This window comes from Castor canadensis, chromosome 11 (assembly GCF_047511655.1).
Source record: "Castor canadensis chromosome 11, mCasCan1.hap1v2, whole genome shotgun sequence".
Taxonomy (NCBI): Eukaryota; Metazoa; Chordata; class Mammalia; order Rodentia; family Castoridae; genus Castor; species Castor canadensis.
This window is the reverse complement of record NC_133396.1, coordinates 24,513,878-24,535,403: the sequence shown is the minus strand read 5'-3', so window position 1 is coordinate 24,535,403 and position 21,526 is coordinate 24,513,878. Positions and strand designations below refer to the sequence as shown.

The 21,526-nt window shown below is 49.7% G+C and overlaps 1 protein-coding gene across 1 annotated transcript; it reads right to left on the bottom strand.

Annotated features, from left to right (window-relative positions):
* Positions 1 to 560: 560 nt before the first annotated feature.
* On the bottom strand, positions 561 to 19,799 carry Gpr179 (G protein-coupled receptor 179). The gene is made up of 11 exons (XM_020159185.2): positions 17,740 to 19,799; positions 16,093 to 16,201; positions 14,101 to 14,188; positions 13,511 to 13,743; positions 12,711 to 12,779; positions 12,119 to 12,228; positions 11,632 to 11,870; positions 11,304 to 11,442; positions 10,302 to 10,407; positions 9,636 to 9,782; positions 561 to 7,661 (listed from the first exon to the last, which is right to left on the bottom strand). Exons 1-11 carry the CDS (start codon positions 18,528 to 18,530, stop codon positions 2,646 to 2,648), a joined length of 7,047 nt encoding a protein of 2,348 aa, XP_020014774.2. The 5' UTR covers positions 18,531 to 19,799; the 3' UTR covers positions 561 to 2,645.
* Positions 19,800 to 21,526: the final 1,727 nt, after the last annotated feature.

Here is a 21,526-nt window from a genome sequence, read left to right as displayed (position 1 = left end):
CCAGAGAATAACTGCAATTTTCATTTCCCCTTGGGGTCAAATCCACCTGAGCAAATGGCTCCAGATGTGAAGTGTTGGCTAGCAGGACCAGGCAGAGACCATCTGCAGTGTCAACTGCAGTTTTGAGCACTGGCAGAGAGTTAGCCAGACTACCTGAAGTCCTGAAGGCAGCAGTGTGATTACCCTGGGCTTTGGAGCAGGCACTGTTCTCTATCTCTCTTCCTGTGTTTAAAGAGAAAATCATTATGACTAAGCTGGAGCCAACAGCAGTGGTCAAGAAAAAGCATTCTTTTATTCTTTCTCCTCATGGCTTATTTCGTAACAGTGAATGTGGAGCCAACTTTGTTCTTCCCAGCTAGACCAAACCCAGTTGGATTGTTCTGGGGTGCACAGTTAGCAAAGTTCACATTGGCTCAGAAGCTGTGGGATTATAAGTAGCCAGCACCCAGAGCAACAACACACTTCATTTGCTGCTCTTAACAGCCCAGGCAGTATACAATTCTATATAAAGGAGATAATATACATGCTGGAGGAGGAAGTGAGTTGGACATTTGCTGTTGTTTGGATCTTGAATGTTCTCCAGCCTATGCTGTTGCTGGCGGTAGTGGAAACTAAATGATGGAGCCTAGTGGAAAGACGTTAGGTAATTGAGTGTGTGCTCTCTAAGGGGATATTGGGACCTGGTCCCCTCCTCTTTTCTGTTTCGCAGCCACCATGAAGTAAACACACTCCCACCATGATGTACTGACTGAAACCAACAGGGACAAGTGATCAAAGACTGAAATTTCTGAAATTGTGAGCCAAAGTAAGACTTTCTTCCTTAAAAACAAATAAAAATAACTAGGCAAGGGACCCAAGTAGAGGAGGTTATTCAATTCTTCTCCTTTTCAGAAATGGGCTGCTTTTCCTGTGAAGTCCTGTACCTGCCCAGGGTATTTACATGCAGACTCCTGGCTTTCCTGCTGAGTGTTTGGTATTGTTTTGTTGTTTTTCCTCTCCATGAATAACATTCATACCTGTACTGTTGGGGGTGGAACTTATTACCATCTTTAAACCCCCACCAACTCTGCCATAGTAGCCTGCTTATTTCTACCCCCCACCTAACCTCTCCCAAACCCAGTACTTCTTTTGTATGCTTTTTGTTGTTTTGGTGAGACTAGGGTTTGAACTCAGGACTTCAAACTTGCAAAGGAGGTACTGTACTTCTTGAGCCACACCTCCAGTCCATTTTTACTCTGGTTATTTTGGAGGTGGGGTGTACCAAACTATTCGCCCGGAGTTGGCCTCAAACTATGATCCTCCTGATCTCAGCCTCCCAAGTACCTAGAATTATAGGTATAAGCCACTGACTCCCAGTTCTCTCTGTATGTTTTTCTCCTTCCTCATTTCCCTCTAGTATCATCTAACCTCAAGCACTCTGTTACCTAGCCCTGCTTAAGCAAGGGTAACCTGAACTAACGGTTGAGAAGAGAGTCAAGCTAAGAGAGAACTGCCTAAGAAAGAAGAGCTTGTGTTTGCATCATGCCTGTCCTGGCCCTCTGGCTTCTCAACTGCCCCAGAGCTCTACTCTTTCTGAGAGCAGAAGTAGTTTGAATATTGGCTATAAACAGGACTTCTTTTCTTTCTTGGGCTCCTCTGGAAGGAGACTGGTGTGGCCTCTTGTTACTAAGCAAGTGATTTGTAGTGGTTTTGCACGAGAAGCAGAAATTCTCCATTGGCTCCTGTGGCATTAGTAAAAGAAGGGTCTTGTTGCAGACAGTGCTCAAAGACTAGAAGAAGGAGAACAGGTTAGTGAGATGAGCTCTGGCGACTGGCAAGACCTGGGACAGGATAGCAAGACCTGGGACAGATGGAGAAAAAAGCTAGTGGGAGGCATACTGAAGACATACAGAAAGGAAAACTCCACCTTGCCTGGAGTGGAGGACCTGGAAAAACTGCTTCTCCTCTGTTCTCTGTGATGTCTCTGATGTCACTTTCAATGCCAGATGTTCACATGATGTCAGAATACCTTATTGTTTCTACTTCACAGGCAAGCAGGGCAGGTATGAGAAACAATGAAGCAAAAATGGGAGACTCAGAGTAAAAAGTCACTATATTTAAGTGGCAAGACCTTTTAGTTTCCCCCCCAACTTAACTTTTAATTTGAATTAAATGACTTCCTTAGATTCATACAGCAATTTAGCCTTCTCTGGTAATAGTCCCTGTGTTGCCAGTGCTATGTGAGGTTCAGTTTCTTTTCAACAAATGGAAATTTGGTAGACTTAATTGTTGAGTCTCCCTAATGTGGGCACTGCTGACTGCTTCTCATTGCTGACACTGGCCTTACAAATGGGTTCTCTGACTCACATGGCTGTGTCAAGTATTCTGGACAAGCAGGAGGATTCTTTGGAAACAGAAGGTCTAGCTGTTGTTTCCTCCAGCAGGAAGAAAAGTAAAGAGAGGGTGGACTTCCCTTGCTGTCCATACTGCATCCTTCTTGTACAATTTGTCTTTTGAATTAGTTGTCTTCTGGCTTTCCTAGGGAGGGGAAGTGACCAAGTGTCTTTGATTCAGCTCTTTGGGAACACCAGGATTTAGAAAGGACCTTGGCTCCTGAAGGCTAGCTCAGTATTTGACCTCACCAGATGAAGCTGTTATTCCCAGGCCTAAGGATAGGCAGGTGGAGGGCTGAGTTCTTCATCTTGAACTTCAGAAGCTATTAGTCCTTGGTCTCCAGTTAAGGAGGAAGACTTCGGAGCCTTAGCTTCTTGGAGACTTGGCTCCGAAGCCAAGTTGGTCATTGGCTCAAGCCCTGAAGGTCCTTGTAGTTCTCTGACACCTTCCAGAGTAAAAGTACTGGCTGGCTTGTTCACCTTGGGGTGGGGGCTCTTGCTTTCTGAAAGGAAGCTATCCAAAGGTCTGTGAACTAAAAGGCATAGTGATTGCTCAGGGGATGGAATGACATTTTCTGTCTGTGTTGCTGTTAAAGCTAGGAGGCCAGATTCCTCAAAAGGGGCTCTAGTTTCCTCCCAAGAATAGATGTCTGCCATGGTGCCCTTTATTATATTTCCTTCTGGATCTGTGACTTCCCATTGACACAGCTCTGCTATTCTTTCCAGGCTGCTTGCTCCATGGGGGCTGACATTGGTGTGGTTGGTGTCCAGAGTGTCTGGCTGGAGGAGAAGCCCCTCTGACCCTGTGTCTTCCCAGGGGCACACTGTCTCTTGCTTACTGTTGAGTTTTGCTGCTGCTTTTGGAAAGTGTCCTTCAACCCCTCCAAATTCTGTCTTTTGAAGGAACACCTCTCCTTGCCCTTGTGATTCTCCATCCAGCCCTTGTTCCAGTCCCCCCGCTTTTCCTGTACTCACCTCCCAAGAGCAGATCTCTGCTTTCTTGGCAGAGAGAGCCTCCTCTATTTCCCATGGACACACTTCTGCGACTCCAGCCCCCATGCAGCCTGCTGCCTCAGTACTGCCTTTGCTTCCTTCAGAAGTGCTTGAGGCTGGTTGTGGAGACAGATCCTCCCAGTCTTGACTGTCCCCAGGACACACAATCTTCTGCTTCCTGAGGTTACCTGTCTCTGTTGTTTTCTGAATTGCTACACCTTTGGGCTCTGATTTTTCTGGGGTTCTTTCCTTCTCTTGAGATTCCCCCATTCCATCTGGTCTTGATACCCCTTTTTCAGGGATTCGCTCAGTCACCTCCCACGGGCAGATCTCAGCCTTAGTGCAGCTATCCAGGCCAGGAACATCCCATGGACACACCTCAGTGACTCTGCCCCCAGCACTGACCAGGCTCTGCGAGCTGGCTCTGGACTGGTCAAGGCACTGACTGTTGGAGTGGGAGGAAGAGCCTGCTGGAGCCATGTTCTCCCAAGGGCAGACAGATTGGAGCTTGTTGCTTGTTTTTTCTCTGTGTTCAGTAGTGACTTCTGCTTTCAAAGCTGGAGCTTTTTCTTCGGTCATGTGTTCTGAGCAGTCTGTCTTTGGGTCTTGTCTCACATCCCCCTTCTCTGTAGCTTCATCACTCACTTCCAAGGAATGTCCCTCTGCCACCTGGCTACTAGTGCTGCTAGACAAGTCTGAGACCTTGGGGACCTGATCAAATGATTCCCTTAAGTCCTTGTCCTCCCAAAGACAAATAGCTTCCTGCTCTTGATGGAGTTTTGCCTCCCATTTTGATATGCCTTCTCCCTGGGAGGTGAGTCTCCTGTTTTCTAGAGTTTTCTCCCATTGTTCTGCTGATTGATTCATCTTTTTCTCCATTCCTTTCTCAGTAGCTCTTTCCTTTACCTCCCAGGGACAGATCTTGGCTTTTTCATTAATGGGAGCTTCTTCCACTTCCCAGTGACATATCTCTGCTGGCCTACAGCCCACATGCTCCAGCTCCTGGAGTCCAGCTTTTGGTCTGTCAGGGTCCAGAGTGTCTGAATGCTGAGAGGAGCCCCCTGAACAAAAGCTATCCCAGGGACAGGCCACCTCCTGTTCCAGTGCAGGTCTCTCTGACTTCTTTGGAGCAGTAACAGCTGTCTGCTTGGATCTAGAATCTGCAGAAGTCTTTCCTATATGGTTTGGAGAGTTACTAATGGCCTCAGCTCCTAAAGCCTTTTCCTCCTCTGCTCCAGCACCCACTTCCCGGGGACAGATCTTTGCCTTCTTGGCTGTTAGGGTTTCCTCTATGTCCCATGGGCAGATCTCAGCAGCTTTGCTTCCCGTATTACCTGGCCCCTGGAAAATAGCTTGGGATCTCTCTGGGTCTTGGGGAAAGCTGCCAGGGTCCACACTCTCCCAGGGGCAGACTGATTCCTGCTTTTGGATCTGCCTCTCAGGCTTTTCCCATGCCGTGACATCTTGGATTCCTTCTTTTCCAGGGATTTTCTCCTTGTTCTTTTGAGATTCTTCTTTTGGTGCCTGCCCTGATGTCCAGTTCTCTGTTCTTCCATCTACCTCCCAGGGACAGACTTCTGCTGTGGCAGGTATTGCTTTCTTTTCTTCTGGCTTGAGCACTTCCCATGGACACACCATTGCTCTGCTGTCCCTATTGCTTAGGATTTGGCCACCAGCTTTGGATGAGGAGTTGTCTGAACATGGGCTGGACCACACAGGGGCTGTGCCCTCTTGGAGGCACACTGACTTGTGCCATTGACTTGCTGTTGGCACTGCTTTCACAGTTTGATTCCCTATCTCTTCTGAGCTCCCCTTTCTGAAGGATTTCTCCTTTCTAGGGAGAGATTCCCCAACCACCCCCTGACTCAATGCTTCCTTCCCTGTTAGCTCATCACTCAGCTCCCAGGGGCAGACCTCTGCTTTCCTATTAGCACGTTCATCTCCTGCCTCCCATGGACACACCTCCACAAGGCTACTGCCCAAACTCCCTGAGTACCCTGGGCTTCCAGGGGCATGAAGTGGAACTGCCGAGGGGCCCCGAAAATCTGTACTCTCCCATGGACAGAGAGACTCCAGGTCTCCATCTAGTTTCTGTGCGCTCCAGAAGGTTGTTTCCTTGGGGACTTTCTGCTTTTCCTGGAGGAGTTCCTTAACTTCTTGAGCTGGTGTCCCTTGCTCCCTGTCACTTGCCTCCCAGGGGTACAGCTCTGCCTCGGTAGTGGTAGGTGAACAAGCCTCTGGGCTAGTGGCTTCCCCTTGATGCTTCTCCACTCTTCTCACCTCCACACTGCCCACTGCCTCAGACCTGTCTTGGGTTTTATCAGAGTCCTGAGGGGCTGACAGATGGGATAGACCTCCAGGATTGATACTTTCCCAGGGATACACTGCCTCCTGGCCCCTGACCAGCTTCTCTGGCTTTTTCTGAGCAATGGCAACCATACCTTTGGGCTCTGAGGCTTTCCCTGTCTCTTCTTGGGAGTCACCTAAATCTTGTCTTGATGCTTTCCTCTCAGTTGCTGCTTCACTTTCCAACCAGGGGCAAATTTTGGCCTTGTTGCTACTGTCCAGCTGACATGTTTCTGACTCAGTGACTTCCCAGGGGCATACCTCTGCCACCCAGTGGCCAGCACTGCCTAGAGGCTGGAGGCCAGCATTGGATCGCTCCTGCTTCCCAACAGGGGCTTCCTTTGCTTGCTCAGCACTTTTGTCCCCCAAAATTTGCCTCAGTGTGGCAAGCCCTGTTTTACCTGCTTTCTCTACTTTCCACTCCCCTAGACTCTGGGATGTCTTCCTACCTTTGTCCTCTTTTTCTCTGTTGCCCTCCTGGTGATAGACTTGGAGTATTCTGCTGGTGTGGGCATTCTGTTGGTTCTGGAAGGATTCCTCATCATCACAGGGAGCAAGGGCAGCCTGCTTGCTCACGGCCTTGGGCCGGCCTAGCCTGGGAGATCGAGGGGAAGCCCCCACACTGGTGCCTGCAGCCCTGCCTTTTTCCTTCTCAGGACTGCCCTCCCCATACTCCTTCTCTCTATATGTGCTCCGAGAACGTGTCAGAGCTTTGATAGCAAGGCCCAGGCTGCGCATGGAGCCCTGCTGCACAGGAGTCTTAAGGCTGTGGGATTTGGAGATTTTGGGCTTGTCTTCTTCCACATCATCAGCCTCTCCCTGGAGACACCCGTCTTCTTTGTCCATCTCATTCTCCCCAGTGCCCTTTCTCTCTATTGCAACAGAGAGGGCCCTCCAGAGCCTGGCTCTAGCTGGGGCAGTGGAGTGGCTGCCTTGCTCTGTCCCTGAAGGACCTTCTGGGACCACATTTTCTTTCTTGACTGGCAGTTCTGCATTCTCCCAGGGGCAGATGAAGGTGAGTAAGCTGGGACTCTGGGGGGGCACTGGGACGGGTGCCAGGGCAGGGTGGGGTGTTGGAGCCAGAGCTGGCGTTAGAGCTGGGGCCAAGGTGGAGGTGGGAGAAAGCGTCCTTGGCTCTCCCAGGCAGGCTTCAGACAAGGCCAGGATTGGCGTAGAGACCTGGTGCCGGATGGGTGGGTGAGGCAGCCTTCTTCTAGCTTCCTCATGAAGATTCCCAGAGGCACGAGAGCTGTCCATATTGCTGCTCTTCGCAGGGGAAGGTGGAGCTGACAGGGGGGCCCCTCGAGTCCGCTCCAACCTCCTGGCTGATGGCCTCCGCACTGGGCTCACCATAGCCACCTCGGCTTTCTTTCGCTCCTCTCTCTCCTTTGCCAGCCGATAGGTCTCCTCCAGGTAGGCCTGGCTGGCTACCAGCAGGGCCTTTTCCCTGGAGCCAGTCACCACACTGAGTGACTTCTGCAGAGAGGTGGGCCGGACTCTGGGGAGCCTTTCTCCCACCGTTAGATTGTGGGCACTGGCTGACCTGAAGCTCAGGGCAGAGGGCCCCTCCACCAACTCCTGGTTTTCTATTCGAGAGGCTTTCTTGGACAGGTTCCTTCTCAGCAGAGAGTTGAGGAGAGGTGAGTCCTGTTCCCCTTGGTTGTAGGTGCTGTGGGACTTGCACAGGGCTGGGGGCCCCTTGGCTTCCTGGAGGCTGGAGCTGAGGAGCCTGCGGCGAGAGGAGCCAGGCAAGCTGCTGTGGCCCGGTGAGCCTGAGTCCTTTGAATGCTGCCGGGCCAGGGCCTCGGGGAATTCAGCCAGGTATCTCATGAAGGAGCGGCCCAGTCCCTGACGTGAGCTGCCTTGCTTCTTGGGCAAATGAGGGTTATTAGCAGCCATTTCTTTGGTCTTGCAGACCTCCAGCTGGGCATAGAGCTTCTTTAACTCATCCTGCAGGGTGGAAAAGGACAAAGAAAGCAGAGCTGCCATTGAGATGGACAGCTGAGCTCTCCCAGCCTTTGATTGTGCTGGTCTCCCCCTTGGCTCTTGTTTAGACCATTTTCCATCAAGCTGTGTCCCTTCCCTGCTTCTAAAACTCATAATTTATTTCTCCATTCCTACAAGACCAGGGAAACCTGGTTCAGAGCTGGATCCATTCATCTGAGGGCTCAGAGTGCCCTCCCTTCACTATGGTCTGGTGAAACATCACCAGTGTGGTTACAGGGAACAATTTGAGACTGCTGACCTATTTGTGCCTCGAGGCTATTTTCTTTTGTTCTTTTTTTTTTTCTTCTTGAGCCACACCTCCAGTTCATTTTTGCTTTGGTTATTTTGGAGATGGGGGTCTTGCTTACCCTTTGCCTGGGCTGGCCTTAAACCTCCATCCTCCTGATTTCAGCCTTCCAAGTAGCTAGGATTATAGGTGTGATTATAGATGAGACCAGTGCACCTATCTGAGGCTATTTTCTTGACCTCTCTGTGCCTCTTCATCTTTTATAAAGTGATAGCACCTAGCTGACCCATGTTCATTTCCTTAAGAGGATTATATGAGATTGATGGAACTAGCAGGCAGAAAGAATTTAGTTGTAAATTAAAATCTTACAGCTTTTAATTTCCAGAGCCAGCAAAAGGGGAACAGATTGGCTTACGTTACAGAAAGTGGGGGGCTGAGGATGGTGTGCAGTGCCTCACAGCTGGATTGGAGCCACAGAGGGGGACAGAAGGCAGAGCAGGCAGGGCTAAGAGAGCCAAGAGGACATGGGGGTCAGGTGCTGGTGGCTCATGCTGGTGGCTCATGCCTATAATCTTTGCTACTCAGGAGGCAGAGATCAGGAGGATTGCAGTTCAAAGCCAGCCCAGGCAAATAGTTCAAGTGATCTTATCTCGAAAAAAAATCTTCACAAAAAAGAGCTGATGGGAGTGGCTCAAGGTATAGGCTCTGAGTTCAAGCTCCAGTACTGCAAGGAAAAAAAAAAAAAAAGGACATGGAAAAATGGGAGAGGTAGTTGGGATGAGGAAGGAATTGGGAGATATGGAAGACTCACAAGGTTGTAGACAAGTCAGGTGAGGGAACTGCTGCAGGGGATGAAAAATGGCTTCCCAAGATGGCTCCTGTGCCTTACATTTACAAAATTGCCAGGTCTCCTGATTTTTTTACCTACTGAGCCTCTTATGGTTCCTGTGATAATAATCCCCTTGAACTGACAAATAAAAGTAAACACGTTCTTCTAGTGTAAGTCCAAGGAGGTCTTCCTTTCTTGAACACTGCCAGGTCCAGGGAAAGGGGCTCCTGGTAGAAATTGTGCTGGTCACTTAGTGCCTGAACTGCCCAGCACCACAGCTGACCCTGAGGTCACCAACTGTGCCACTGGGGACTAACAGGTTTCTTAGTCTGCCCCTCATGATGAGGGCATGAGGAGTTAAGGATCCACTTTGGCCATGCTTCTAATTTGCCATGTGGCTTGGGTTTCCAGGGTCTGGGCTGTGGGCTTTTGGAGTCTTTTAATTTGGGTGATGCATGGCCTCTATTGAATAGTCAGGGGAGTCAATTTAGGGTTGTGGTGAACAGAGGGGCAGTCTTGGAAGGAAGAGAGGACCTACAGAGGCACCTAGTCTGGTGCTCCCTCTGCTCAGTCCTTAAAAGCCAGTATAAAAGCTGGGCACTGGTGGCTGACACCTGTAATCCCAGCTACTCAAGAGGCAGAAATTAGGAGGATTGCAGTTCAAAGTCAGCCCAGGCAAATAGTGTGTGAGACCCTATTTCCAAAATACTCAACGCAAAAAAGGACTGACAGAGTGGCTTAAGTGGTAGAGTGCCTACCTAGCAACCATGAGGCCCTGAGTTCAAACCCCAATACAGCCAAAAAAACCAAACCAAAACAAAAAAACTGGTATCAAAAGAGTCAGAGAAGAGACGGCATTTACCCGTATGTCCCCCGGGTCCAGGCTGTGCTCACTCCAAGCTGAGGCGATGCTGCTATTGAGGTAGGAGCCTGAGTGCTGCAGGTCCAGCTCATCTTCATATACTTCATCCAAGATCTCCTCCCGTGGAGGCGCCCCTGGTTTCCGTAACTGGCCAACATGGGTGTGTATGGTGGAAAAGACTCACCATGACTTCCTGTCCACTTCTACTCTCAGTTACCATATGGGGTACCTCTTTACTTTGTGAGTCTTTGCCCCTTTTCTGATTTGGAATTCCAAGGGTCCATAGAGTTTTACTCTCCCTCATCTTCTCTTTTCTAGCTCAGAGACCAGGGTAATTCTACCCTCCAGTCCCCATAATCCCTAGCCATAGCCTTCAGCTTCCCTACCTGTTTCTCTAACCACATCCAAACAGTTTCAGAGTTCACCAGCTGTGTTAAAAAGACCCCTCTAGCACTGGCACTACTTTCCTCACCTGGGAAATGGAAGCAGGGAATGGCTTCTTCCCCCCCTCCCCAAGTCCTTGAATAGGCTGCTGAGAGATCATTCACTCCCAGAATCCTCTGTCATCCTCTCCCTGACCTGGAGAGGGTGCTGTAGTGATAGCAGATCCACAATGCCCTTACAAGGGACCAGAGTCAGCCTCATGCAGATGGGAGAAGACCTCACCTTAGGGATGAAGATCAGAGCCAGTGTGGCAGTAACTGTGCTGTGACTGTGGAAGAAGAAGAGGAGGAGGGTCCAGTCTGGATGCAGGGAAGGAACCAGCACAAACCTGGGGGCCATGGGGATGGGGATGATTGTTAGTGCAGGTATGGGCAGCCTGCCCACCTCACCTCACTGGCTCTTCTCCCCAGAGCCATCCCTGAGTAAGGAGGGAGCTCTTCCTGCTCTCTCCCAGATGTAGATGCAACTTCATAGCCCACCTCCTAGAAGCCCACCCAGATTACTCTACCTCACCTTTTCTGGCTGCCTAGCTTACAGAACAGAATCGTGCTCAAGACTGCTAGGATAAACTGGGTGCTGGTGGTTTACGCCTATAATCCTAGCTACTCCAGGAGGCAGAGATCAGAAAGATCATAGTTTGAAGTGAGATGGGAAAAATAGCTCACAAGACCCTATCTCAAAAAATCTGTCACAAGAAAAGGGCTGGTGAAATGGCTCAAGGAGTAGGCCCTGAATTCAAACCCCAGTACCAAAAAAAAAAAAAAAAAAAGGAGTATCTGAAGGTGTGGGCCCTGGGTTCAAGCCCCGGTACCACATACACACACAGACTGCTAGGATCATCCTGTAGGTTGAATCTGTCTCCACCACAGGGCCAGGTCCCCATGGACACACAGCGGGTCTGCTGCTTAAATGACTAGGTGAGGGAGAAGGCAGGGAGAAGCGAAGGATGTGTGGGAAGACATATATTGGGGTTGCTAGAAAGGTGGGCTTAGGAACAGGAATTAGAAATGGGGCATACTTTCTCTTCTTTTGGCTCAGGGCCTCCTCATCTGTGTGAGACATGGGGTGCAGGAGGACTATGCGTGGCCTCTCCTCACCCTGTTGAGGTACAGTAGTATAGTGAGGACGGCCGTGGGGTAGGCCCTGCATCTGGGAGATGAGGAGTGGTGTCGGGGCTATACCTTCGCAGGGTGAGGAGGTAGGTATAAGTGGTCTTGTTCTTACCTGGCTGTGTGAAAGGCAGCAGAGAGCAGCAGCTCGTTGTGCAGGGCGATGCCCATGTAGCGTGGTTCATGGAAGACGGAGGGGACAGCCCGGGTGGTGTAGCAGAGGAAGCTGCCCCAGCACAGCAGCAGCATCTCAGCTGCGGGGAGGTGAGGAGGTGGGGAGGTGGGGAAGGAGAGTGCTCACACCTCAGCAGCTGCTGCTGCTTCTCTGCAGGGTGCACTGGGGAGCCTAGGTCTAGAATCTGAGTACAAGGCAGGATAAGCAGGACCCTGGAGTTGTGGAGCTGTGGACCAGAGGGAGGCTGGGATCAGTAGAAATGACTCACCCACAACCATGATGTAGTCCCAGCGGTCGTGGTGACAGAGGTAGAAGTGGCGGCCAGTAGTAGTGTGGCCTCGGGTCACCAGAGGTGTGTGCTGGGTGCCTCTCTCCAGGACACCCGCTGTCCACACAGCCAGGAAGCACAGAACAAGCAGCAGGAGCAGGCTTAGGCACCGCAGCAGCTTCCCACTGCTCAGATGCGGGCCCCGCTGGGCCGTTCGAGACAGAAACAGCTGAAGCACTCTGTAGGGTTAGAGTACACATGAACGTTGGGAAGACCAAGCTGCCCTCCCCTCCACACGTTTACTTGTCCTGTCCTTTCCACAGTTTGCTGCACCCCCAAAAAAGTTACGTGGAGTGGAAGGCTGAGTGATTGGGACAGGCTTGGGGGTAAAAGGGAGTAGAGCTGGTAAGAGTCTAACTTTGAAAAACTCCCTAAGTTGGGTGGCCTGGGTGAGCAGTGTGAAAGCAAAGTCTGCTCCAGGCCCTACCTATAAAGCTTGAGTATGATGGTCCCATAGACGATGGCAAAACCCAGCAGCCGGACCCAGCGAAGAGCGATGCAGCGGAATACACTGGGCTTGAAGTACAGAATGAAGACCTGGTGGGAAGGGGGCAGAAAGCTGTTTTCACTGCACTTCTGCTGTGTACTAGGCTCATGTTGTGCATGTGACTCACCTTCCACAGCCCTACACTAGAGGCAACATCACCATTCTGCAGAGGAGCAGCCTAAGTATCAGGGAGGCTAGGTAACTTGTCCTAAATCATACAGCAGGTCTAAAGTTCTTTTAAGCCTGGCACTGTTTAGCTCCAGGCTCACTACACTGGCCTACCCATTGTAGTTAAGAGTACAGAGATTTTGGGAGGGGGTGGGGGCAGGGGGAGAAATGAACCAAGCCTTGTAAATAAAAAAAAAAAAAAAAGAATTACAGCTCAATAAAACAAACAAACAAAAAAAAGAGTAGAGAGATTTTGAGGTCTCTGGATCTTCCTAAGAGGTACAGAGGAAGAAGGATTTTGGGGTTTGGAGTGTGCTAGTTTGGGTCTATGGGGGGATTCCACGGGTGATGGCCACAAACTTACAGGAAAGTACAGAAGCAGGGATCCAAAAAGGATAGTTTCCAGCAGAACAACTCCAGATGCCCGGATCCTCTGTGAGCCCAGGGAAGAGAGAGGCAAGTGAGCAGGGTAGCGGAGGGATTGAGCCTCAGTGATGGTGCTAGAGGGTCTCAGGACTCTTAGAGAAGTCACTCTAGCCCTGAGTTTTACCCTGTAACATTAGCTCCATCCTTTGCCCACAGTCGGTCTTTCACCTCCTCCTCAGGTTCTAGCTGCACAAGTGCTAAGCCCCATGCTCTCCCAGTCTCACACAGGGCTCAAATCAGAGGTTGCTACAGCTAGATAGGCTCTCCTGCCTTCCTCCAAGCTTTGCGTTAGACTGTGGCCTGGCCTGGAATAGGATGCTCCTTCACTTCCCAATAAACATCCAGTTAGCTTTCAAGCCTGGCTCAAATACCACTTTTCCCAGAAACTTTTCTGACGGCATCTCAGGCAGGACAACTGGGTCTCTGTTCTGAGCTCCCACAGCAACTGACAGCTGTCTCACTATGCTGTCATTTTAGTTCCATGTGTGCTTCTTCCATTAAACTGAGCACTTACATGGTAGCTCTGCAGTGTTTTGCTTCGAGTAGATATTCAACTAGCATTGTTGAATTAAGTCCAATGCCTTCATTTTGCAGGTGAGAGAAATAGGTCTAAGGTCACTGCCTAATGTTACATAGTGAGGTTTAGAATTAAGACTGGCACCCATTCCCCTAAGTCTCAGGTGTCTAGTGAAGATGGGTAGGATGTGTGTGTAAGAGAGAGATGTGGGCTTTCCTTGCCTTGCTCCAGCGGTAGCGGTAGGAAACCAGCATGCTCAAGAAGACAGCCAACATGCAGCAGGCCTGGAAGGCCAGCACTGTTGCCCGCAATGCCAGATCCTCTTCCACCAGGCACGGTGTGGCATCCATGCAGCTGGTGCAGCCCTCGGGACATGGCTGACACTGAAGCAGCTTCCCTGAACTGCCCTGTTGGGACCCAGATTGTTCCGTAGTCTGTGTGGCACTCCCTAATCCTAGAAAGAACAAGATGGATACAGGGAGAAGAGCTTGACTGGAGCATCTTGAGATACTAGTCCTCTGTCCTCATGTGGTCTGTGGTTCCAGGGATATGAGGAAGTGGTGCTGTCTGGGGAGGGCAGGTAATAGGAAGAGGTGATGCCAGGTTTGGGCTCATTGGGAAGCCAACTTGCATCACACCTCTATGTTTGAGCTCATTCTGAGAAGGCAGACTCCCTGAAATTGCCCTGCTGCCCTCTCCTGCTTCTCTTGATCTGTCCTTGCCCCTCAAGTTTCTGTCCTTTTGTCCTTTCCCCAGTTGTTCCCTGCCAACTAGCCTAGCCTGTAAAACACCTTCCTGGACATTTACATACCCCCAGAGTCTGTTTCCTCGTAGAATCCAGGTCGGCAGTGGCAGAGGTAGTGACCAAGGACAAAGCCCTGACCCTCCAGGGGGACACACTGTGAATGACAAGTGACATGTATTTATATGGGCCCTTTCTCTGGAAGACCTTTCCCTCCTAGGAGGAGTTGGAAGGTCCATCTAGCTCCCTATCCATGGCTTCTGGGTTTTCGTAAGAGAAACCCTACCAGAAGCTCTCTCTAGTCCTTGTGAGGCCTTCCCTCTTTGGAAACTCCACCCTATCCCTTACTGTTTTGAAAGGAGGAAAACTTATGTTTTCAAGGAGAAAAGATTACTGCTTAGATCACCCTTTTGTTCAGATCAGTAGCAGAAGCCTCATGTCCTATTTCCAAGTGCCCAGCTTTTGCTAGTCCAGGGGACTGGAGGAGGTGAAAGTAGGAAGAGCTCAGCTATGAGGCGTACTTTGTGTGGCTTCACCCTGCTTCAGAGAGTCTCCATTAGCCTCTTTGGCCCACAGGTGAGTTGAAAAGTCCCCCATGGAGGCCCACTTCTTCCATCAGGAGCCATCTGGCTCAGGTCTGCATTCCCCAGCTCTAATGCCAGTCTGGTGGGATGCCAAGACCAGCCCTTTGTTCCACCTCCACCCATTCGTTGATGTTTGCCCAGCAGGGGACGGAGCAGGCCCCAGAGTCAGACAGGATGAAGTAGATTATTGTGGAGAGTGGCTGGGAGCAGACATCAGTGAGAAAAGGAAGGAGTTCACCTTGGGAAATTCTGAATCAGCCTCTGACCTCGCCTAGAGGGGTTAGAATGCAATGTTATGAAATCGAGGGCCAGCTGTACCACTGGAATGTGCTCTGTTCCTGACACAGTCTATGCAATCAGACAAATGTATACCTAGGGAAATAAATGTGACTGGGTTAAAAAGTGAACTGAGTATAATCTTCGCACATCAAAGGACCTGCATTCAATTCCTAGCACCAAAAAACCCAAAACTGAACTGAGAAGTTGGGAATCTTTCTCCATTCCTCGACTTCTAGCTCCAAACACTTGTGCCCTGAAGACAGGAAGTTCACTTGCATGCCCAGAGTTAGATGCTCACTCATCCCCACAGGTAGCCAGCATTGCGTTGGCCTCAGTTCAGATTGGAAATGCACATGCAGTCAGAGTAACCGTGGGGTGGACAAGTTCACTGGCCTCTTAGCCTCCCAATGTTGAGCTTGCAGGACTGGCAGCCGTTGTTCTCCATCATCCCGAAGCACCTGCACTCTGACTTTGAGCCTGTCTGCTTCTGGCTTGGGGTTCATCACCTGCTCCAGCTTCAGACCTCTTCAAGCTCGTTTGGTTAGATTCTTGTCCTCCTGCACCCCAACCAGCAATTCCATGTATTTCCATATGGGCCACAAGGAGCCCAGAGCTGAGTTGGCATGGAACATGTGGTTCAAGGGAAGGGAAAGAGATGATTAATTGAGGCTCAGAAGTGTCTTTGGGCCAGGTGCCAGTGGCTCATGCCTGTAATCCTAGCTACTCAGGAAGCAGATATCAGGAGGATCAAGGTTTGAAGCCAGCTTGGGCAAATAGTTCCTCGAGACTCTTATCTCGAAAAACCCTTCGCAAAAATAGGGATGGTGGAGTGGCTCAAGGTGAAGACCCTGAGTTCAAGCCCCAGTACTACAAAAAAAAAAAAAGAAGTGGCTTTGGGAAGGGATCCTGGAGCACTGAGCACTGAGTACCAAAAAGGAGAGGACACAGGGACGCATACTGGTATTTCAAAGGAACGGGTAGATTTCTCAGGTGGGGTGTGGGAGGTCTAGGATAAGCTGTAAAAGTGCCCTTACTTTTACAAGGCCTGGCATATCATCTCTGCCAATCACTAGGAACTCCCATGAAGATCTGAGATGCTGCAGTGGCTTTGTTATCTGCTTCTGGGAGCTGGATAGTGGTAGTGATGGGAAAGAGAAGGGAGGCAGGACCTACTGGCACCCATCTCCCTTATCCTTACCTGGGTGCTGTTGAGATCACACAAGTGTGTATTAGAGTACCAGCCTGGGCCGCTTGCACATTGATTGATGTCCACACTCTGGAGATCTATGTCCATCTGCACCTGCCCCCTATGGCAGTGAATTGGTATTTAGGGACATAGTAATAGATACCAAGATGGACATGTGTTCCTGGGCACTAGACTACCAGGCAATGTAGTCTTTGCAAACTTAAGCAAAATAACTGCAGAGTAACTCACATGCATTCCATTTCTCCAGTGCTATTAACCCTGTCTCTATGGCAACAATCTCCCTCCCAGTTTACGTGGCTCCCCAGACCCCTCCACTTTTCAACATCCTGGTTTCCATCAGTGGATAGAGGGAAGAGACTTGTCAAGACATGCAGACAAGTCTCGGGCTCTGATGATCTCTCTGGAGGGGATTTTCACATTTGCCCATTGCACGTACACACATACACGCTCAGCTTAACTATTAATCACCTCCTTGCCCAAGCCAGGTCTGAACGGATCACAGCAAAGGAGTTACGGAATGGAGGAGCTCTGTGCTGGAGCTGCCTGACCCAACAGCTCCCTAAACACTATCCTGGATTGAGTGTGGAGAGAGCTGGCAAGGAGCCAGCCTGCCTGCTTGCAAGAGGGAATCCCACTGGAAACAATGAATGGGGACACAGAGCTGGAAAACCAATGTTGATTGGTAAATGTTTTGCTCATTTGCTGTCCCCTTCCCAGTAGGGTTCCTAACTCTTTACTCTACTGAAGGGAGGAGTCAGTTACTTGAAGAGTATCCTGGTCAGGACAGGCAGGACGGTGGCTGGGACCTGTTCTGCATAAGACTATGGGCATTGAGAATGACCTTAGGGACTCAGAAAACTCTTTAGCAGAAAAGGCTTTGGTTCCAAGCCCCTGCCCAGTTATTTTCCTTCTGGTGTGCCCACATGGCTTCTTTAAGAAGCCTGGTGCATGGATTGTCATTGTCATCCAACCAAAGTCCTCTCCTACCTTTTATTTTTTATTTTATTATTATTTTTATTTTGTGGTACTGGGGCTTGAACTCAGGGCCTTCACCTTGAGCCATTCCACCAGCCCTATTTTTGTGAAGGGTTTTTTGAGATAGGTTCTCACAAACTATTTGCCTGGGCTGGCTTTGAACCACAGTCCTCTTGATCTCTGCCTCCTGAGTAGCTAGGATTACAGGTATGAGTCACCAGCACGTGGCTCTGCTGCCTTTTACATCCACTCCTCAGACCTGAGAGCCAAGCCTTGTTCTTGTCTATAACCACACATCTGTACACACATTAATATACCTGCATATAGATGTATGCCTATATATTCATAACTACCTGTATATGCACATGTTTGTAGATGTTCATTCATGTGCACAAGTACATAAATACAAATAGATACCCAGATTAACATGGGTACATGGATTGATTTATACACAACATGTACACACACACCTCTACATGCTAACAGATAATTATAGATTCCCAGAGCTGGCTGTAAATACACTTAGTAGAATACAAATATACACATCTGTGCCCCCCCCAGACATACACATGTTCTTGCCAAATGGCCCATGCACAGCTGGTTAGACTTGTGCTTCCATCCCCCATCCCCACAAATCCACCAAATCCTGCTATGCCCACTTACCTGACCTCTGGGCTGAGGTCTGGCTTGAGTCCATAGAAGGTGGCAGAGAGGGTGACCAGCCAGCCAGGACGGAGCTGGCCCTCTTGACATTCCAGGAAGGGAGAAGACAGCCTCACCTGCTGTATGTCCCCCACATATCCATCCCCCCGTGGCCACTTGGGGCTCTCGAGGCTCCTTAGGTCATTGGTCAGCACCCGCTTCTGCAGGGCAGGGCTGTCCAGGTCCCCAGTTGGGCTCTCCTTCACCCTGTTCCCAGACAAATCCTGAAGAATGGTCTCCTCTCCCATCCGGGTCGCCTGCAGGGCCAGCTGTAGGTAGCTGGCCCCTGGTGGAGGGTTAAAAGTTAGCAAAGCCCGGTAGGCCCTTGGGTCTCCCTCAGCTACACTGCGGACCAGTGCCTGGTACCACTCCACATCCTCCTCCACACTGGACTCACGGATGTCGTTGGCTTGAAGGAGCATGTTGAGGAAGTTAGCAGCCTGAGCAAGAGTGCCTGCTGCCCTCTGTAGGACTGAGGGGATCCCTGGTCTAGCTTCTGCCCCACGAGCTTCAAAATGCTTGCTGCAATTCACTCCCAGCAGCTGTTGGGCATCTCCGGAGTAGAGAAAAGCCAGGGCTGCCTCAGCCCCCTGTGGGGGCTCCCACATGTGCACAGATCCTGGCTTGCCTTGGGAGGTCAGTGAAGGGAGAGAGCGGAGGGACCGTGGGCCCCCCAGAACCCAACCACAAAAGAAGTAACAGCCCAGCAATCCCCACACAGGAGAGGGCATGACCACTGCCCCGGTGCCCATCCTCAGAGCAGCTCTTACGATCCTGTTGTCCAGGCTGCCTGGGGAATTTGGTGCTCAGGAGAGCCCAAGCAGAGGCTGGCTGCAGTCACAGGCTGCCTGCCTCCACACCTTCTCTCCTGCCTTTTCCTCTTCGTGTGTGTGTGTGTGTGTGTGTCTCTCTCTCTCTCTCTCTCTCTCTCTCTCTGTGTGTGTGTGTAAAGCTGGTGCTGTCTTGCTTGTTTTTTCTTCTCCCAGCATCATCAGCTGGCTTTTGGACATAGGTATGAGGGCTCTGCCCCTCCTTTATCAGGTTCCCCCCTTGTTTCAAAACCTTTTAATCCTGGCATACTACTTTTTCCTCCCTCTCTGATCCAGTACCCAGGCTTTGCTTTCTCTACTCCCCCACCCCACATCTGCTCCAGAGAGAGCGGGGTGGGGGGGGGAGGAGAGGACCAGTTGTACTCTCCCTACCCTGACCCCTCCTCCCTCTGCTCTTTGCTCATTAGGAGGGATGGCAAATCCAGGATGGGGTGCTATAGCAACTGCAGATGAGCCGATGCCCCTCTCTCAACCCCTCTGCTCCACCTGGCCTCCTGGCAGCAGTTGCAACGGACGTGATAAAGGCCAGGCTGCATCTCCTGGCAGTCTGCTCTGGCTGCCTGCATCTACTGACATCAGCTGCTCAACTGGAATTGGGATTGGGAATGGCGAGGGTAGGAAATATCACAGAATCTTTGTCTAGACTGTAGCAGTTCATAAAGTGTTTTTCCTGCACATCATTTCAATGCATTCTGTCCACAGCCATGTATGGTGAATATTCTTATCCCCGTTTCACAGGTGCAGACACTGAGGCTCAGAGACAACTCCTCCCTCAGAGTACATAGCTGCTCACATCCAGTGAGATTCAAGCCTGGAGTTCTGAGTCCCTTGCTCTGCCTAATCAAATCACCACCATCCCCACATCACCCTCAACCTCACAGACTATGATGATCCCTAACCAAGACGTGAACCAAGGCCCAGAGATGAAGGGACTTCCTTAGGATCACAATGCTGTCCCTGACAGAGCTGGAGCCTCACCCACCTCTCCTCTCCCAACTCAGCTCTTCCTTTTCATGCCCCCACAGAGTTAACAGGCACAGCAGCAAAGTGGGGGTGGGGAAGCAGAAGAGGGAAGAGAGTGAATAAAGTTTTGCCTCCATTCTCTTCTCCTTCTTCTTTTCTTTCTTTCTTTTTTTTTTTTTTGCATGTGTGTATGGCACTGGAGTTTGAACTCAGGGCCTCATGCTTGCTAGGAAGGCTACTGCTTGAGCCACTCTACCAGCTTGGGTTTTTTGTTTTTTTTTTTTATTGAGACAGAGTCTTGCATGTAGCTGCCTTGAACTCAAGATTCTCCTGCCTCAGCCTCTCAAGAACTGGGATTACATTCATGGATCACCATGCCTGGCTTCTACCTTCTTGTTATCATACCAATGCTTGCCTTCTCCATGAAACTATGACTACTCTTGTACTCCATTTTCTTACACTTGACATCCTTCCCTTTGTTGGACACAATAACTGGGGGCCCAGAGTTAGGCGTCTGAGCCAGCTTCCTTGGATTCAGAAGGGTGTGGGTTCTAGGGGGAAGACAGAACAAAGTTCTTGCCTTCCTGTTACCCCACTTCCTTTTCTGTCACTTTCCATCCAGGTGCTTCCCACCTACCTGGCCCCACAGGCACATGTGTCTCTTGACTTCTTCTCTTCTAACCCTAACCCTAAAACCTTTGATGTCCTAGATCACTGAGTGAATGTAGCAAGCAATGGATGGTGGTTGTTAAAAACTTCTCTTGCTTTATTGGTGGCTCTGTAAACAACAGTTCTGCTGTGGATCTCAAGAGGAGAGGGAGGGAGAGAGGACACTAAATGGCAACCCCCCAGGAGAGTCTCTGTGATGTCAAAACTACACCTTCTGGCCCATAGCTCACACTTTTCTTTACAGATAAGTAAGGAAAATAAAACCTGAAAGGGAAGTGACATTTCCAAAACCATCAGCTAGTTAGTGGCACAGTTGGGAACAGAAACCTGTACTGCGCATCCATAGTTCTTTCCTTAGCTTCTCTGATTCTGTATGCTGACAGAGAAAGGAAAGAAAGGGAATGACGACCTATTCTATTTCTTGGTGTTACTGGTTATTGAGTTGAGGGCTAACAAAATACACCTAAAATAGTAAGTTAACACAATTTTTCCCCAACAAAGCTTTTTTATAATACCTAACATTTGTATAGTGCTTTAGAATTTATCAAGCCCCTTTATATGTGCTCTCATTTAATCACAGCAATAGCCTTATTAAGGAGAGGGAATTAAGACTGATCCATCTTTACAAATGACAAACAGGTTCTGAGATGATTACTATTATTACTATTACTATTACTATTATTATTATTATATAGACATTCTTTGAGACAGGGAGTTTTTTTTTTGTGGTACTGGGGTTTGAACTCAGGGCCTACACCACCTTGAGCCACTCTCCCAGCTCTTTTTCATGAAAGGTTTTTTCAAGTTAGGGGGGGGTCTCACAAACTATTTGCCCAGGCTGGCTTTGAACCGTGATCCTCTTGATCTCTGCCTCCTGAGCAGCTAGAATTACAGGCATAAGCCACAAGTGTCTGGCTTTTTTTTTTTTTTTCTTTCCTTTTATGTTGCCCAAGGTGGCCTTGAACTCAAGATCCATCTGCTGCAGCCTCCAGGGTTTACGGGCATGTACCACAACACCTAGCTTATAGGAGCCACTTTCATAGCCTTCAGTGAAAGAGTTATATGTAGGTATAAAACAAGATCAACAAAAACACAAATCTGTCATACAAACACAAGATACACATCTTTGCTCAGAGCTTAATTCTCATTTTTTTCCCAATACTTAGACTATAGGCCTGAAAAATTGGGGGAACAGGGAAAGGCAGCATTCCTTACCCTGATTTACAAAGAGCTTGTGTGTGTTCCCCTGTACCTCTCTATGTGCTCTGAGCAAGTGGAATTACCTA

Excerpts from the sequence above, each read along its gene's own strand:
- Gpr179 (XM_020159185.2), bottom strand. The coding sequence starts at position 18,530 with ATGGGCACCGGGGCAGTGGTCATGCCCTCTCCTGTGTGGGGATTGCTG. Across the intron at positions 12,780-13,510 it reads ACCGCTACCGCTGGAGCAAG|AGGATCCGGGCATCTGGAGT; the intron begins GCAAGGAAAGCC and ends CTGGGCTCACAG. Across the intron at positions 10,408-11,303 it reads GCTGCCTTTCACACAGCCAG|GTTTGTGCTGGTTCCTTCCC; the intron begins GTAAGAACAAGA and ends CATGGCCCCCAG.